The sequence below is a fragment of the Leucoraja erinacea genome, chromosome 28 (genome assembly GCF_028641065.1).
Source record: "Leucoraja erinacea ecotype New England chromosome 28, Leri_hhj_1, whole genome shotgun sequence".
Lineage (NCBI taxonomy): Eukaryota > Metazoa > Chordata > Chondrichthyes > Rajiformes > Rajidae > Leucoraja > Leucoraja erinaceus.
The window spans coordinates 3820247-3838912 of NC_073404.1; the positions used below are offsets into that span (position 1 = coordinate 3820247).

Genomic DNA, 18666 nt, shown 5'->3' on the forward strand with positions numbered 1-18666 from the left:
GTGCTAATACAAATAAAACAAGAAGCTATGCTCTGATTTTGGGACGCTTTGTTCTTGGAGGCGGAACTGTATTACGGGACCAGCCGGAAGTGGTTGGGGGGGAGGCCGGAAGTGGGTGCGGCGATGCGGCGGCGGGAGGTCGGTGCCGGCGGCGCCGCTTCACCCGGTGATGATTCCCCGTTAAACCACCGCGGCTGCTCGAGCGCTTGTAGTAATGGGCGCTGAATATAGTCCCGTTTACCTTATTGTCACTTGTACCGAGGTACCAGGAAAGTGTATGCAGGGTCTGGGCTTGAGAGAGAGACAGAGATCAGCCATGATTGAAGGGGTTGGACAGGCTAGATGCAGGAAGATTGTTCCCGATGTTGGGGAAGTCCAGTACAAGGGGTCACAGCTTAAGGATAAGGGGGAAATCCTTTAGGAACCGAGATGAGGAGAACTTTTTTCACACAGAGAGTGGTGAATCTCTGGAACTCTCTGCCACAGAGGGTAGTTGAGGCCAGTTCATTGGCTATATTTAAGAGGGAGTTAGAAGTGGCCCTTGTGGCTAAGGGGATCAGGGGGTATGGAGAGAAGGCAGGTATGGGATACTGAGTTGGATGATCAGCCATGATCATATTGAATGGCAGTGCAGGCTCGAAGGGCCGAATGGCCTACTCCTGCACCTAATATCTATGTTTCTATGTTTCTATGAATGGCGGGACAGACACAAAATGCTGGAGTAACTCAGCGGGACGGGCAGCATCTGTGGAGAGAAGGAATGGGTGACGTTCTTGTTGCCTGCTCCCCAGTCAGTCTCAGAGACTATATACATGATTATAATCACACAATGTGTTGTGAGGCAAATGAAACTTTTCACTACTCGTAATTTACTTAACTTTATTTAAGCTTTAAGCAACTTATTTCTTTAATACATAAACTCAGAAACGTCTGGCAAACATGGCTGATTCCGCAGGCCTTTCCCGCCCGAAATACTTCAGACAATCTGTAGGAAGGAACTGCGGATGTGAAGTTACTCCAGCGTTTTATATCACAGTGTAGAGATACAGGATAAAGGGAATAACGGTTAGTGCGAGATAAAGTCTAGCAAAGTTCGATCAAAGATAGTCCCGAGCGTCGCCAATGTGGTGGATGGGATAACAGCTGGGAGGAAACTCCCTGAATTTGGAGGTGTGCGTTTTCAAACTTCTGTACCTCTTGCCTGATGGGAGAGGGGAGACGAGGGAGTGTCCGGGGTGCGACTGGTCGTTGATCATGCTGTTGACTTGGCTGAGGCAGTGTGAAGTGTAGATGAAGTCAATGGAAAGGAGGTTGGTTTGTGTGATGGTCTGGGCTGCGTCCACAATTTGCTGCAATTTCTTGCGATCTTGGATGGGGCTGTTCCCAAACCGTGCTGTGATGCATCCCGATAAAATGCTTCCTTAGCACATCTGTAGAGGGTTGTTGGGGGCATGCCGAACTTCCTAAGCTGCCTAAGGAAAAGTTCCTAAGCTTTCTAATGGCTTGCAATAAGGGCACTGACTATCAAGGCTTGCAATAAGGGACAGTTGAAAACATTGTACTTGATCGTATTTATGTATCTGATTGGACAGCACGCAAAACAAAGCTTTTCACTGTACCTCGGTACACATGACAATAATAAATCTAAATATTCAATGTTTAAAGTATGGGACATTGAATGCATTCAAGGTTTAAAATAAGGGTTTCACAATGTTAAACAGCATTGAAACAGACTCTTTGACTCACCATGTCTAGTATCGTGTTCAGTTTTGGTCACCCTGCTATCGGAAAGATGTCGTTAAGCTGGAAAGAGCGCAGAGAAGATTTACCAGTATGTTGCCAGAACATGAGGGCTGAGTTAAAGGGAGAGGTTGGACAGGTTAGGGCTTAATTTCCTTGGTGTGTAAGAGGCTAAGGGGTGTGTAAAATAATGGGTGGAATAGATTAGGGTAGATGCACAGTCTTTTACCCAGAGTTGAAGAATCAAGACCAAGAAAACATTGGTTTGTGGGAGTGGAAAGATTCAACAGGAACCTGAGAGAGAACATTTTCACAGAGAGGGTGGTGGCTATCTGGAACGAGCTGCCAGAGGGGTAGTTGAGGCAAGTACTAGAAATATTTAAAATATATTTGCACAGGTTCACGGAGAGAAACGTTTTGGAGGAATATGGACTAAATGTGGACAGGTGGAGATGGGGCATCTTGGTCAGTATGGGCAAGTTGGACTGTAAGGCCTGTTTCTATGCTGCTTGATTCTCTGCTGACCTTTTTGTACATAGGCACTAATCTCATTTGCAGGCCTTAGTACCTCTCGACATTCATTCTTTGCCTGCGCCTCTCTGACTTCACCACACAATCCTCTGCCACCCAGCTTTTTACCAGCAAACTAGATAAATCACATTTGGAGACACAAGGATCTGCAGATACAGGTTTACAAAAAGAAAACAAAAATGCTGGAGCAACTCAGCGGGTCAGGCAACATTTCAGCAGAACGTGGACATGTGATGTTTTGGGTCGGACCTTTCTTCAGACTTCATTATATTTGGCCCTATTTTGTGACGTCTGCAATAGGCAGTTACACACTTGAGATAAGTTGGCTGTACTTGGCAACTGCTAAATGAATAAGGCAGAGATTGGAACTGATGTTCAGCAAGCCAGCCATACAGCACGGGAACAGGCCCTTCAGCCCAACTTTGCCATGCTGACCAACATGCCCCATCTAAGCTAGTTCCACCTGCCCACGTTTGTTCCATATGCCTCCAAACCTTCAAACAAGCTTATTGAACTCTTGGAAATGAAGTCTTAGGATAACCAACATTTAATTTGAATATATAAGTAGAAGGTGCAGCTGGTAGAGCTGCTGCCCCACAGTGCCAGAGATCAAGGTTTGATCCTGACTTCAGGTGTTGTCTGTGCAGAGTTTGTACGTTCTCCATGTGACCACGTGGGTTTTCTCCAGGTGCTCCGGTTTCTTCCCACAAGACATGCGGGTTTGTAAGTTAATTGGCCCTGTGTAAATGACCCTTAGTGTGCAGGGAATGAATGAGAAAGTGGGATAACATAGAACTGGGAGGTAGACAAAAATGCTGGAGAAACTTAGCGGGTGCGGCAGCATCTATGGAGCGAAGGAATTGGGCAACGTTTCGGGCCGAAACCCTTCATCAAAATTCCTTCTGTAACATAGAACTGGTATGAACGGGTGATCGATGGTCAGTGTGGATTTGGTGGACCCAAGCTGTTTCCTTGCTGTATCTCCAAGACTAAGATTAAAGAAATATTTTCTGAAGTATATCTAATATATCTTTTGTCAAATTGCTGAATTCCAGGAAAGCCTGAGCGATGTGAAGGAGACGACGCCCACACCTTGTACAGATCGAGTGAGTCTGACCAGGGGACAGACACAGCTTCCTGCAGGTTAATTCAAGTATTGAATTTCAAGCGTCAAGAGTGTTTTATTGTCATATGTCCCAAAACGAAATAATGTAATTCTTACTTTCCGCAACATATATATGTATCTATGCATGTATGTATGCATATATGTGTATATCTATATGCACATACACACATATGCAACTGTATGCATATGCATACATTTGTGTATGTGTGTGTATATGTATTTTGTACATATTGGATATACACATATATGCATACATATATACATAGATACACATACATATAGTAAATGTCTGAAGGAACTAGATGCTGGTTTAAACTCAAGATGGACATTCTAAGCTGGGTTAACAGTGGGACTGGGCAGCATTTCTGGAGAGAAGGAATGGGTGAACCTGAAGAAGGGTCTCAATCTGAAATGTATTTACACATACATATATATCTATATTACTAAAAGTCTGATCTTGACCGCTTTTGGTCCACTGTGGTGCGATTTCCGAGAGAACGCCGCCACCTACGGCCGTCATTTTTGGCCACCTCGCTCAGAACCCATGCCTGCCTTCCTGGACCAGAGGATTTTTCCCATCGATGAAAAATCAGAGAGATATTAATGTTTTTAAAGAAATTGCCATTTTCTCTGCTGCCCCTGCTGGAGGGAGGGGAAGGGACTATAAAACCAGGAAGTGGTGTGCATCACTCGGTCTCTGCAAGATGGAGGAAGCCAGAGGGTCACGTCTCTCTGAGCTCTGAATAACACTGAACAAATGTCTACTCAACTGTGAGTCCCCTTATTGTGGTTTGAAAATGAAAATATGGTTGGTTTGAAGTAAAAAGGCACTGCCTGCAAATGGTGGTTTGGGTGCTTTGGCTTGAAGTTGAAAGGCACTACTTACTGCAAATATTGATTTGGATGCTTTGGCTTGAAGTTAAAAGGTACTACTGCAAATGCACTTACTTCCTGTTTGCACTGTATATTGATTTTAGATAAAACGCCACCACTTACGGCTGTGATTTTTGGCCGTCTTACTCAGTCCCCCTCCGTTCAGCAGGTGCAGAGAATTCTTTCCATCAATGAAAAATAAAAGTGTTATTAGCGTTTAAAATTTTTGAGAATCTCTCTCCTGTCAATCACGCCATGAAGGCCACACCTTTTCCAGGGGGAGGGGTTATAAAACCCAGAAGTGTGGGTGTGGCTCAGTCTCTGCATGATGGGGGAGGGAGAGGTCACAACTCTGAGCTGTGAATCAACTGAACACACTGAATGTCTACTGAACTGTGAGTTTGGTGTTTTGTGTGGTTTTATGGTGGTTTCACCCTGCATGAAATGGTTTGAAGCTGCATTTGAATTCGGTGGCCTTGCACCCTGCTTGAAGTGGTAGGAAACTGCACTTGAATTCGGAGGCCTTGCACCCTGCTTGAAGTGGTAGGAAACTGCACTTGAATTTGGTAGCCTTGCACCCTGCCTGAAATGGAATTTCAAGGAATAGCCATGAGTCAACTGCCAGCCCACCAGCCGTGAGTGAGTTGCCAGCAGATCAGGCTTGAGGGACTGAGCTGCCACCCCAAGAACCCATACCAGCGCTCCAGAAAGCCCCCCCCACTGGCCACCAATATTGGAATTGGTGGAGAGGTGGAATATTGCTTTGGGAGACCAGCCCTCCCTTGTGGCCAGGGTGATGTGGGCCTCGGATGATGCTGGCTGTTTTTTTGAGGCAGCGACTTGTAGATCTCTTCGATGGTGGGGAGGTCAGTACCTGTGATAGTAATTTAATTGACATAATAGCTTAAGTATTGCAGTCCATGGGTGGGAACAGTGCCCACTAGTGACATAGGGAGAGCCTACCTACAAAAAAAATTAATGGATGTCGTGCTGTGCATTTCCGCTTTTCCTGTGAGATGTTGCCTGGCAAATAACTGACTCATACACTCTCCAAACTTTATGTTTTAATGCCTAGACTGCAGTTGTGTCGTAGAGTCCTAGGGTCTTACAGCACGGAGACGGGCCCTTCAGCCAAACTCGCCCATGTCAACCAAAATGCCCCATCTCTGCCAGTCCCACCTGCTCCTGTGCTGTACTGTTATATGGTCATACAGCACAGAAACTGGTCCTTCGGTCCCACCCGCCCATGGCGGCCAAGATCAAGTCAAGAGTCAATTTAATTGTCATTTGGACCCCTGGAGGTCCCGCGGCCATTAAAGCCACGCCGGGTGGTGCGAGGTCGCACACCGGGTCTTGATGTTGGAGCCCCCGGCGTGCGCTCGCAGAGTCCGCGGCCATTCCAGCCGCGCGGGGCAGTGATGTAGGCCCCGCTCCAGGAGCTCTTCGACCCCGCAACACGGGCGGGAGAAGTCGCCGTTGCAGAAGCCCCGAAAAGCGGTCTCCCTCCAGGGAGCCGTGGGCTCCTGGTGCCGCCGTCCACAGACCTGTCGTTGGAGCCTCCGACTCCCCGGCAGCAGCAGCAGCAGCGGCAGCAGCAGCGCTCCACCACCGCTCCACCCGCTCCGGACTCGGCCAGCTCCGCGACGGCAACGGTGAGTCGACACCTGAGTCCCCGGTCTCTTCCTGTTGGAGGCTAGCTCCTCGTTGCGGCCTCAACGACACCCGAGACCCGACGAGAGAAAAGGTCGGGTCTCCAGTGCAAGATGCCCCACCCCCCCCCCCCCCCCCCCCCCCCCCCCCCCCCCAGTTTGTATTTGGCCCATATTCCTCTAAGCCTTTCCTATCCAGGTACTTGTCCAAATGTATTTTAAATGTTGTTCTAGTACCTGTCTCAACTACCCCCTTTGGCAGATTGTTCCACATCCACCATGTATGTGAAAGTTGCCCCTCAGATTCCTATTAAATTTTGCCCCTCTCACCTAAACCTATGTCATCTGGCTCTTCATTCCCCGACTCTGGTCGTCCCCTGAAAACTTCCCACAGCCAACAAACAAAAAAAATGGGGAAAAACCCGGCTTGTTTAAAATTATCATTTTGCATTTTTAATTTATGTCATTATCAAAAATTATTTATTAATGAATATAATAGTTTATTATGTATTAGAATATATATTTTGCTATTAGGTATTATTAAAATATATATTATTAAAAAATATATAAATTAAATATTTTGTATATTTCACAAGAGGGCAAAGATTAGGGCACAAATATGGAACCTGAAACATTATATACTTTAAAGAGGATTACTTTGGAATTGAACCACTCACCTGCACACAAAATTAGTTTGTCAGGGTCAGGAATGTGTCACAGAAGTCAGTGAGTGCAAGAACTCGGTTAAATGCTATTAATCAAGACATAGGAATTTTACAGCAAGAATATAGTGTGATCAATGATTCTGTATTGATTGATTGCACCTTGCGGGGAGGAAGGGAATCACTGACTGATACCACTGGATGGGGGCATTTTAACAGCTTATTTATCGAATCGAAACTGATCTTCAGGAGTGTTGACAGTTCTTCACTTTGTTCAGGTACTGCATTGAGAAGTAAATTTTAGTTTAGTTTAGAGATACAGCATGGAAACAACGAGTCCATGCTGACCAGCTATCACCGGTACACAATCCTGTACACTACCACCTGTTCTATCCTGCACACCGGGGACAATTTAAAGAAGCCACCAAACTTGCATGTTTTTGGAATGTGGGAGTAAACCAGAGCACCTGGAGAAAACCCACACAGTCACAGGGAGAACGTACAAACTGCACGATTGCACATCGATAGAGCTGCTGCCTTCCAGCACCAGAGACCCCGGGATTTATCCTGAGTTTGGACTTCTTCCTGTGTCTACGTGGGTTTTCTCCGGGTGCTCCGGTTTCCCCCACACTCCTAAGAAATACAGGTTTGTAGGTTAATTGGCTTTGATAAAAATTGTAAATTGTCCCGTACTAGTTTAAGGTGATTGTTGTTCGGCGCAGACTCGATGGGCCGAAGGGCATGTTTCTGCGCTCTAAACTAAACTAAACTCCGTACAGAAAACAGCCATAGTCAAGGTAGACAAAAGTGCTGGAGAAACTCAGCGGGTGCAGCAGCATCTATGGAGCGAAGGAAATAGGCAACGTTTCGAACCGAAACATTGCCTATTTCCTTCGCTCCATAGATGCTGCTGCACCCGCTGAGTTTCTCCAGCACTTTTGTCTACCTTCGATTTTCCAGCATCTGCAGTTCCTTCTTAAACAGCCATAGTCAAGGATTTAATCAGGGTCTTTGGCTCTGTAAGGCATCAACTCTACTGCAGTGCAAGTCTGCTGCACTGTGCAGAAAATTAAATCTTGCTTTAAAATATTGTACTTTCGCCGGCAGTGAGCATCAGCAATCTCCCAGCCAGTTGTCGATGTCGGGGAGTGGAGGTGATCCACAGTGTGAGAGCAACAGCAACAAAAGGAGAAGGCAGGACAATGGGACTCCGCTGGCGCGCTTTGATCGGAAGCACTTGAGCGTCACAGACCTGAGTCGCCAGGCTTGGTGCGAGCAGCAGGTGGTTTACGGGCTGGAGCTGCCGCACATTCTGCATCTACGTGACGATGCACCAGTCGTGAAGACTGGCAGCAGCATCCATCTGGCAAGAGGTACTCTTATCAGGCTCCATGAAAGGGGCTCCACTATTCTGCACTAAAGTACAGGTACACCACCAGTTTTCCGGCACCCTTGGTTCCAGAGCCTTGCCGCTTTATCTGTTTTGCTGGACCACCAGGGGTCACATAATAAATCAATCAATCAATCAATCAACCTTTATTGTCATCTTGCAAAGCAACAATTGTACAGTGCAAAATGAGAAGACGTTTCCCAGGGAATACCGGAGCATCGCACATAAAACTTAAACATTTCACACATAATAAAAACAATCCAGTCCCTGATGAAACTGTACAAATAGTTAAAAAGTGCAAGTAAAACAGCAACATTAAAATACAGTAAAAAAAGTCATAAAATGTCCCAGGCAGCTGATTTAAGTGGCCAGTGCCAGACTTATTAAATTGTCAGTGCAAAGAAGCAGAATCGGGTGGAGTGATTCTAAATAATCATTCATAATACGGGTTGTTGTCCCCGCTCCACATGTTGTTTTATCCAGAGAATGGGAAGAGGGGAGACACGAGAGCAAGGTCACTGGCACATTAGTAAATGCTCACAGCAAACCAAGCTCGGCTACTGTTCAGGGGCTGCTTGGCTGCACTCTCCGTCTATCCTCTAGCGAGGCCTGCTCACAGTGTTATAGGAACGATGTTTGTCAAGCTGGAAAGGGTGCGGAGAAGATTTACGAGGATGTTGCCAGGACTCGAGGGCCTGAGCTACACGGAGAGGTTGAGCATACTCGGACTCTATTCCACAGAGCGCAGGTGGATGAGGGGTGATCTTGTAGAGATGTTTAAAATCATGAGGTGAAGAAATTAGGGTAAATGCACAATTTGGAATTACCAGCACCAGCCTGCTCCAATATGGACTCGAGGACCTGAGATATAGGGAGAGGTTGGGCACGTTAGCACTCTATTCCTTGGAGTGCATGAGGATGAGGGGTGATCTAATAGAGGTGAACAAAATCATGAGAGGAATAGATCACATATTCTCTTGCCCAGAGTAAGGGAATCGAGAACCAAAGGACATAGGTTTAAGGTGAGGGGGGGAAAGGAACTTGAGCGGTAACCTTTCTACACAGGTGCGTGTATGGAACGAGCTGCCAGAGCAGGTAGTTAAGGCAGGTACTATCGCAATGTTTAAGAAACAGTTAGACAGATACACAGATAGGGCAGGTTTAGAGGGATATGGGCCATACGCAGACAGGTGGGACTAGTGTAGATGGGACATGTTGATCGGTGTGGGCAAGTTGGGCTGAAGGGCCTGTTGCCACGCTGTATGGCTCTATGGCTCTATGGCTCTATGGCTTATGACTTGATCTCGAGTCAGGCAACACGCAGCCCTGAGGCTCGTATATGCTCCCAATCAGGTTTTTTAAATGAAAAAAAGGGATCCTTGGGTCGCAATGGATAGATCCCTTTCACATGGGGACGATGGAGTCGCTCATGTATACTGGAGTTGTGAAGGTAGACGAAAATGCTGGAGAAACTCAGCGGGTGAGGCAGCATCTATGGAGAGAATAGGCGACCTTTAGAGTTGAGACCAAGGGGACCTTCAGCCCAACTTGTCCATGCCAACCAAGATGCCCCATCCACAGTAGTCCCACCTGCCTGTGTTTGGCCCATATATCTCTCTAAACCTTTCCTACCCATACACCTGTCCAAATGTCTTTTAAATGTTGCAATACTACCTACCTCGACTACGTCTGGCTGCTTGTTCCATACAGCCATCAGTGAAACGGATACCTCTCGGGTTCCTATGAACTATTTTCCCACTCACCTATGTCCTATGTATGAATTGCTGAATTTGCTGAAGATGCAATGATAGGAAGGAAAGTAAGTTGTGAAGATACTATTATGAGACACTAAAGAAATGTTAGATAATTGAACAAAGATTTGGCAAATGGAGTAAATTGTGGGAAAATGTGAAATTGTCTATTTTGGCAGGAAAAAATAAGAGAGCATATTCACGTCAAAGACGCAGAATTAGGCCATTTGGTCCATCGAGTCTGCCATTCAATCATGGCTAATCGATCTTTCCTTCTAAACCTAATTTCCTGCCTTCTCCCCACAACCTTTAACGCCATTACTACTCGCGAATCATTCAACCTCTGTTTTAAAAATACCCAATGATTTGGCCTCTGCAGCCGTCTGTGGCAATGAATTCCACAGATTCAGCACATTCTGACTAAAGAAACTCCTCATTGTCTTTCTAAGTCTGGTGTAGGACCAGATAAGGACCATCACTTATCTACCTGCACAAAACGTATATCCCTCTTGTGTATGAACGAGTGTGAACAGGTCGGCATGGACTTGGTGGGCCAAAAGTCCTGTTTCCATTCTGTATCTATAAATGAAACTTTCTGTCCATCTTGATTTGTATGTGTTTTACATTATGCTATATATTAGTGTTTTATTTAAAGGATTGTGTTAAAAATGTTAAATTTCTCTCTGGTTTGCTCTAGAGTTGGAGATTCAGGACATCGTCCCAATAAACATCGAGAGCCGAGAAGATAGTTGGGCTGTTAAACTTGTTAATTTTCTCTCGATGATACAGTTCTTGCAGGCAGGTAGGTCAAAGATATCAACTGATTGTTGCAAAGCCGACACATCAAAGTAGGGAAGTTGTATTTGGCAAAGTTTTGGTTCAATCCTGACCTCGGGTGCTGTCTGTTTGAAGTTTGCACATTCTTTGTGTGACCACGTGGGTTTCCTCCGGATTCTCTGGTTTCTTCCCTCATCCGAAAGTCGTGTAGTTTGTCAAGAGTGTTTTATTGTCATATGTCCTGGATGGGACAATGAAATTCTTACTTGTTGCAGCACTACAGAATATGTAAACAAATATAGTGCAATAATAATAGCCTTTTGCAGTTCAGAACTCAGAGCTTATTCATTGTTGTGTTTAATAGCCTGATGGCTGTGGGGAAGAAGCTGTTCCTGCATCTGGACGTTACAATTTTCAGGCTCCTGTACCTTCTTCCTGATGGCAATGGTGAAATGAGAGTGCGGCCAGGATGGTGTGGGTTTTTGATGATTTTGGCTGCCTTTTTGAGGCAGGTTAATAGGCTTCTGTAAATGTAGGGAGTGGATGCAAAAATGGCACAACACAACATAGCGTTCTTTCTGTTTTAAAACATTGCTGATGGAGTGAAGGCAGGAGAATGGGGTTAATGGGGAAAGATAGATCAGCCATGATTGAATGATGAAGTAGACTTGAAGACTTGATGGAGCGAATGGCCTAACTCTGCTCCTATAACTAATGAAGTCTAAAACTAGTGTGAACTGGTAATTGATGGTCGGCATGGATTCGGTGGGCTGGTTTTATAATCCCTGCTGAGAATTGACAAATTCTAGCTGAAAACCAGTTGGATTTAGACTGTGACACACACACTGCACAGAAATCTTTAGCAGATAACCAGATAAGCCAATGTCATGGTTTGGTTGTGTGTTCTTCAGGAGAGCGCGTACGAGAGCTGCCCGTGTTTGGAGAAGTGGAGGGGATTTTGCTGGTGGGTGTGATTGACGAGCTGTGCTACAGTCCCAGTGGCGAGCTGGAACTGCGGGAGCTGAAAACCCGTGCCCAGCCGACATTCCCCAGTGCTGCCCAAAGGAAGAGCCACCACTTACAAGTAAGTGAGTCGGGCGGGAATCATTCGAAACACATTCATTTTACACCGACGTATAGCTCACAAGTTTACAGAGTACAATTAGGCCATTCGGCCCATCGAGTCTATTCCACCACTCAATCATGGCTGATCTCTGCCTCCAAATCCCATTTTCCTGCCTTCTCCCCATAACCCTTAACACCCGTTCTAATCAAGAATTTGTCCATCTCTGCCTTGAAAATATCCACTGACTTGCCCTCCACAGCTCTCTGTGGCAATGAGATCCACAGATTAACTATCTTCTGACTAAAGAAGTTCCTCCTCACCTCCTTTCTAAAAGAGCGTCCTTTAATTCTGAGGCTATGACCTCTGGTCTTAGACTCTCCCACCAGTGGAAACGTCCTTTCCACATCCACTCTATCTATGCCTTTCATTATTCTGTAGGTTTCAATGAGGTCCCCCCCCTCATTGTTCTAAACTCCAGTGAATATAGGCCCAGTAGGTTAACTTAGAGCAAGTGTGAGCGGGCGATTGATGGTCGGCCTGGACTCGGTGGGCCGAAGGAATGTTTCCATGATGTACCTTTCAATTCTTTCATGATCCCAGCTAAAAAATTGACAAATACTGATTGAAAATTGCCTCCTGTGTGTAGGAAGTGGATGGGAAAGTGAGATGACATGAAGAAGTGTGAGCGGCTGATCCATGGCCAGCGCAGACTCGGTGGGCCAAAGGCCTGTTTCTCTGCTGTATCTCTAAACTAATGTTTGGAACAAAACAAATGGTCCTCCCCGGACTCCTTTGGGTCGGCATACCCAAGTACACGTTGTGGGTTAGATTTTGTGCCATCTTATGGTACAGTCAAGTTCATGAGCACCCTTCTTTTCAGACTGCTTCAGATAATTGGTTTAGATTAGATTAGATTTCGTTTATTGTCATTCAGACCTTTTGGTCTGAACAAAATTATGTTTCCCTGCAGTCATACATATAATTTAAAAAAATGACAAAACACATAGTCAACACAAATTTAGCATCCACCACAGTGAGTTCACCAAACACCTCCTCACTGTGGTGGAAGGCAAAAATCTTAAAGTCTCTGGCTCTTCCCTCTTTGTTCTCCCTCTGCGCCGAGGCGACGGTTCAAACTCCGCGGGTGGTCGCTGCCTCCGCCACAGCTCCAGGGCCGAGTCAGGTCTCTGCTGCCGCTGCTGCCGCTACAGCTTCGGTGCCGAGTCAGGTCTCCGCTGCTGCTGCTGCTGCTGCTGCCGCCACAGCTCCAGGGCCGAGTCAGGTCTCCGCTGCTGCTGCTGCCACAGCTCCAGGGCCGAGTCAGGTCTCCGCTGCTGCTGCTGCCACAGCTCCAGGGCCGAGTCAGGTCTCCGCTGCTGCTGCTGCTGCTGCCACAGCTTCGGTGCCGAGTCAGGTCTCCGCCGCTGCTTTAATCTGTTGGGCGATTCACAGTTAGTTTAGTGTAGTTTATTGTCAAGTATACCGAGGAACAGTGAAAAGCTTTTTTGTTGCGTGATATCTAAGCAGCGGAAAGTATACAGGATTACAATCAAGCCGTCACACAGTGTATAGAGATAGAGGATAAAGGGAATAATGTACAAGATACAACATACAAGATACATTTATTTGTCACATGTACCAGTTGGCACAGTGAAATGTGTGGTCACCAAACAGCCATACAATAAAATAGAGAACACACACGATAGAGTCCAACATGAAACATCCCCACACAGCAGAATCAAAAGTTTCCCACTGTGAGGGAAGGCACCAAAGTCAGTCATCTTCCTCTAATGTTCCTGATGTTCACCCGGTTAGTGCAATATAAAGCCAAGTAGAGTCAGATTAAATTCATATTATCTGTGAGAGTGTTCTAATTTATTTCAAATCTATGTGAATTTGCTGATATCCCCAAATCGACAAAATCTCCTGTTAATTGTTTAGTTATAACTTATCTTTTACTCTCCCAGAAAGTGGCAAAAGAGTGATAAAATGTCTTGACACTTGATTTTGCAACTGAAAGAAGAAGCTGTATGCTGGTGTGTTTGTTTCCATGTTTCTTTACCACGAAACTAGGGACCCTAGGATGTTATCTGGCTTATAAGCAGATATTGTCTCTGTGGTACACAGATAGGGTAGGGTAACATAGAAACATAGAAATTAGGTGCAGGAGTAGGCCATTCGGCCCTTCAAGCCTGCACCGCCATTCAATATGATCATGGCTGATCATCCAACTCCGTATCCCGTACCTGCCTTCTCTCCATACCCGCTGATCCCCTTGGCCACAAGGGCCACATCTAACTCCCTCTTAAATATAGCCAATGAAATGGCCTCAACTACCCTCTGCGGCAGAGAGTTCCAGAGATTCACCACTCTCTGTGTGAAAAAAGTTCTCCTCATCTCGGTTTTAAAGGATTTCCACATAAACCTTAAGCTGTGACCCCTTGTCCTGGACTTCCCCAACATCGGGAACAATCTTCCTGCATCTAGCCTGTCCAACCCCTTAAGAATTTTGTAAGTTTCTATAAGATCCCCTCTCAATCTCCTAAATTCTAGAGAGTATAAACCAAGTCTATCCAGTCTTTCTTCATAAGACAGTCCTGACATCCCAGGAATCAGTCTGGTGAACCTTCTCTGCACTCCCTCTATGGCAATAATGTCCTTCCTCAGATTTGGAGACCAAAACTGTACGCAATACTCCAGGTGTGGTCTCACCAAGACCCTGTACAACTGCAGTAGAACCTCTCTGCTCCTATACTCAAATCCTTTTGCTATGAAAGCCAACATACCATTCGCTTTCTTTACTGCCTGCTGCACCTGCATGCCTACCTTCAATGACTGGTGTACCATGACACCCAGGTCTCGCTGCATTGCCCCCTTTCCCAATCGGCCACCATTTAGATAATAGTCTGCTTTCCCGTTTTTGCCACCTCACATTTATCCACATTATACTGCATTTGCCAAACATCTGCCCACTCACCCAGCCTATCCAAGTCACCTTGCAGTCTCCTAGCATCCTCCTCACAGCTAACACTGCCCCCCCAGCTTAGTGTCATCCGCAAACTTGGAGATATTGCCTTCAATTCCCTCATCCAGATCATTAATATATATTGTAAATAGCTGGGGTCCCAGCACTGAGCCTTGCGGTACCCCACTAGTCACTGCCTGCTATTGTGAAAAGGACCCGTTTACTCCTATTCTTTGCGGTAGTTTAGTTTAGAGATACAGCATGGAAACGGGATGTTTGGCCCACTGAGTCCACGACGACCATCGCTCACCCATTCACACTAGTTCTAATGTAAAGCACTTTGATCAGCGAGAGTTGTTTTTAAATGTGCCATAGAAATAAAATTGACTTGACTTGACTATGTAAAAAATAAGGAACTGCAGTTCTATGTTGTCCCATATCCTCATCCACTCCTTACACACTAGGCCAACTTACAGAGCCAATTAACCGACAATTCTTTGGGATGTTGGAGAAAACCGGAAACCTGCGGTCACAGGGAGAACGTGCAAACTCCACACTGACAACACCTGAGGTCAGGATCGAGTCCGGGTCCCTGATACTGTGAGACAGCAGCTCTAGCAACTGCGCTACTGTGCGCCCTTTAGAGGCTTTAACTTGTGTAATGCTTTAACGATAGCTTTCCTCTAATAAAACCGAATTCCTTTGATTGCCAGGTCAGTGTGTACAAGCTTCTGTTTGAGGCTTTGGTCAAAGGCCAGCTGAAGAAAGACACAATCGTTCAACATCTTCAGTTGCAAACCGAGCGGAGCTTTGGTTCGGAGGTCATGCTGCACGCTAAGAGGATGGGCCTGTTTGTGAACACATTTGGTGAACTCTTGGATTTGATATTTTTGAACCTGATGTACATTGAGATCCCCACCATTGACGTTCTGAAGATCGAGTACTGCTACCAAGCCGATGCCTCTGTGATCGGGACGGAAGTGGTGCGCTTTGAGGAGAAGCAGGTTGTAAAGGAGCTGAAACATTACTGCTCCTTCTGGAAGGGCCAGCGGGAGGCCCAGGGGGTGGATATCGAGGAGGCCTGGAAATGCCGATCGTGCGACTTTGCAGACATCTGTCAGTGGAGAGAGAAGAAAGCCGAAGAAGCTGTCGAGAGGAATCGAGCAAATCACAGAAAATGATCATAATTTAGTTTGGACCTACAGGCCCTTTGGCCCACCGAGTCCGCATCCACCCACGATCCCCGCACACTAGTACTATCCTACATTGCGAACTATTTACACTTATACAATGCCAATTAACCTACAAATCTTACGTAAGGAACTGCAGATGCTGGTTTAAAACGAAGGTAGACACAAAATGCTGGAGTAACTCAGCGGGTCAGGCAGTATCTCTGGAGAGAAGGAATGGATGATGTTTCGGGTCTGAAGAAGGGTCTCGACCCGAAGGTCAATGATGGACCTGTACTAGATATTTTTGTGATGATTTATCTTTGATGTGGAAATGAAAATAACTTGTTTTGTGACACATTTCATAACCAGAGGTTGTTCCAAAGGACTTTGGTCAATTAAATTCTGCTAAAAGTTGTTAACTGCACATATTATTGTGTTGTGAAACACATTTTATATTTCACTGATTGTAAGTAGTGATCCAACCGATGCATTTAGACAAAGTGTACCTGTTTCCGTAAAAAGCTTTCGGGACATGAGTTGCACGGTGGCACAACGGTATTGCCTTACAGCACCAGACACCCGGGTTAGTTCCTGACTATGGGTGCTTGTCCCTACAAAGTTCTCCCCGTGACCTGCATGGGTTTTCTCCAAGATATTTGGTTTCCTCCCACTCTCCAAAGAACGTACAGGTTTGTAGGTTAATTGGCTTTGTATCAACGTAAAAAAAATGTCCCTTGTGTGTGAAGAGTAGTGTTAATGTGCGGGTATCGCTGGTCTGTGCGGACTCTGTGGGCCGAAGGACCTGTTTCTGCGCTGTATCTCTAAACTAAACAATGCATTCCAGATTTCAACCACCGTATAATTAAAAGGTCCACTCCAAATCTTATCATTACCTGGGTGTAGATGCAGTTGCTGAGGTGAAAAGTTTTTCATTATTTACTATATCGATGCCTCGTATACATCTGGATGGAGTTATAAAACGTATCTCTGTCTAGAATTCCAATTGAGACTGTCTTATCGGAATGGGAGGAGGCATTTCACATGAAATCTAAGAATTGGCCTGCCAGTATCTCAGTGATTCATTTCAATGTCTTTGCCCTGTTGAAAAATAACCTGCTGTTGATGTTAGATATTATTATCATGTCTATAAGCTCCAAACGTTTGTACATTGTCCAGAACTACTAATAGCATTTATTGAGCTTCAAATATTTATTGCACTGAAAAAATGCTCATTACTTTTTTAAACCTCAAACAACATTTGCTGACGTTATTGTGTTTTGTATCTATTTCTCTATTAGGTTCAATAAGCAAACATAATAAAAAAACTTATGAGTTTGTATATAAATCAATATTTTTTCTCTGAAAATGCTGACAAATGTGCTTGCAATGTTTCCATTGATGTGTTGTATGTCAAGATGGTTTTTATATCCTTTTGGTAATAATTCCTTGGGAGTCAGCTGCAGTTTTACCCGTATTAACATGGAAGGTATATTTGTTTATAGTTCAGCTTCAGTTTAGTTCAGTTTAGATTTTTGTCACGTGTACCGAGGTACAGTGAAAAACTGTAGTTGCGTGCTAACCAGCCTGCAGGAAGGCAATATATGATTACAATCAATGCATTTACAGTGTATGGATACATGATAAGGGGATAAAGTTTACTGTAAGGTAATGCCAGCATAGTCTGAGAAAGGATAGTCCGAGGGTCACCAAAGAGGTAGATAATAGTTATAGAAACAAGGCAATGCAGAGATTGGTTTACAAAAGAAGACACAGAGTGCTGGAGTAACTCTGCGGGTCAGACAGCAACTCAGGAGAACGTGGAGAGGTACCGAATAATGAAAGGACTGGATAGAGTGGAGATGGAGGGAATGTTTGCACCCATGGGATAGTCTATGACCAGGTTTAGAAAGGAGATGACGTTATTTACCAAGGGTGGTGAATTTGTGGAATTCATTGCCACAGGCAACTGTGGATGTCAGGAATTTTTAAAGCAGAGATTCACAGGTTCTTGATTCGCAAGGGGAGAAGGCAAGAGAATGGGATTGAGAGGGAAAGATAGATCAGCCATTATCGAATGGTGGAGTAGATGCAATGGGCCGAATGGCCTAATTCTACTCCTATGACTTGTGAACATTTTGGGTTGGGATCTTTCTTCAGACCCGAGTCTGAAGAAGGATTCTTACAAAAACATCGTCTATTCATGTTCTCCAGAGACGTTGCCCGACCTGCTGAGCTACTCCAGCAGTCTGCATCTTTTTTGGATATATGGATTGTCACCAGGCCTTTCCTTATCATATCCATTTGCATCAGTGCTAGACACAAATATGACCATGAATATTTAGAATGTGTATCACTAGACGACGTCTATGGGGCATAACGAATCCTCCAAGTTTGCACACTGGCAGACAGAGGTACTAGTATAGTTTTATAGCGCCAGCGCCAGAGATTCAGGTTTGATACTGACTACAGGTACTTGTCGGTACGGAGTTTGTACGTTCTCCCTGTGACCTGCATGGGTTCCCCCCCCCCCCCCCCCCCCCCCCCCAAGATCTTTGGTTTCATAGAAACATAGCAACATAGAAAATAGGTGCAGGAAGAGGCCATTCGGCCCTCCGAGCCAGCACCGCCATTCATTGTGATCTGGCTGATCGTCCCCAATCAATACCCCGGGCCTGCCTTCTCCCCATACATTTGCTGACATTATTGTGTTTTGTATCTTTTTCTCTATTAGGTTCAATAAGCAAACATAATTTTAAAAATTGCAGTTTTACCATGTTAACATGGAAGGCATATTTGTTCATAGTTCAGTTTCAGTTTAGTTTATTGTCACTTGTACCGAGGTACAATGAAACGTTTTTGTTGCGTGTTAACCAGTCAGCAGAAAGACAAAACATTATTACAACCAATTCATTTATATTGTATAGATACATAGAGTCATAGCGTGGAAACAGACCCTTCGGCCCA

General features: G+C 45.2%; 1 protein-coding gene across 2 annotated transcripts; it reads left to right on the forward strand.

The window, feature by feature from the left end:
* The first annotated feature begins 6 nt into the window (after positions 1-6).
* exo5 (exonuclease 5) lies at positions 7-16798 on the forward strand. 2 transcript variants are annotated; one of them, XM_055657536.1, is made up of 6 exons: positions 7-166; positions 3327-3414; positions 7689-7954; positions 10420-10524; positions 11411-11583; positions 15244-16798. In XM_055657536.1, the coding sequence occupies exons 1-6, from the start codon at positions 124-126 to the stop codon at positions 15709-15711; spliced, it is 1143 nt and encodes a 380-aa protein (XP_055513511.1). In that variant the 5' UTR covers positions 7-123; the 3' UTR covers positions 15712-16798. The 2 variants fall into 2 exon arrangements, with proteins under 2 accessions (XP_055513511.1, XP_055513512.1); XM_055657537.1 differs by having other exon boundaries at positions 144-262.
* The last annotated feature ends 1868 nt before the right edge of the window (positions 16799-18666 follow it).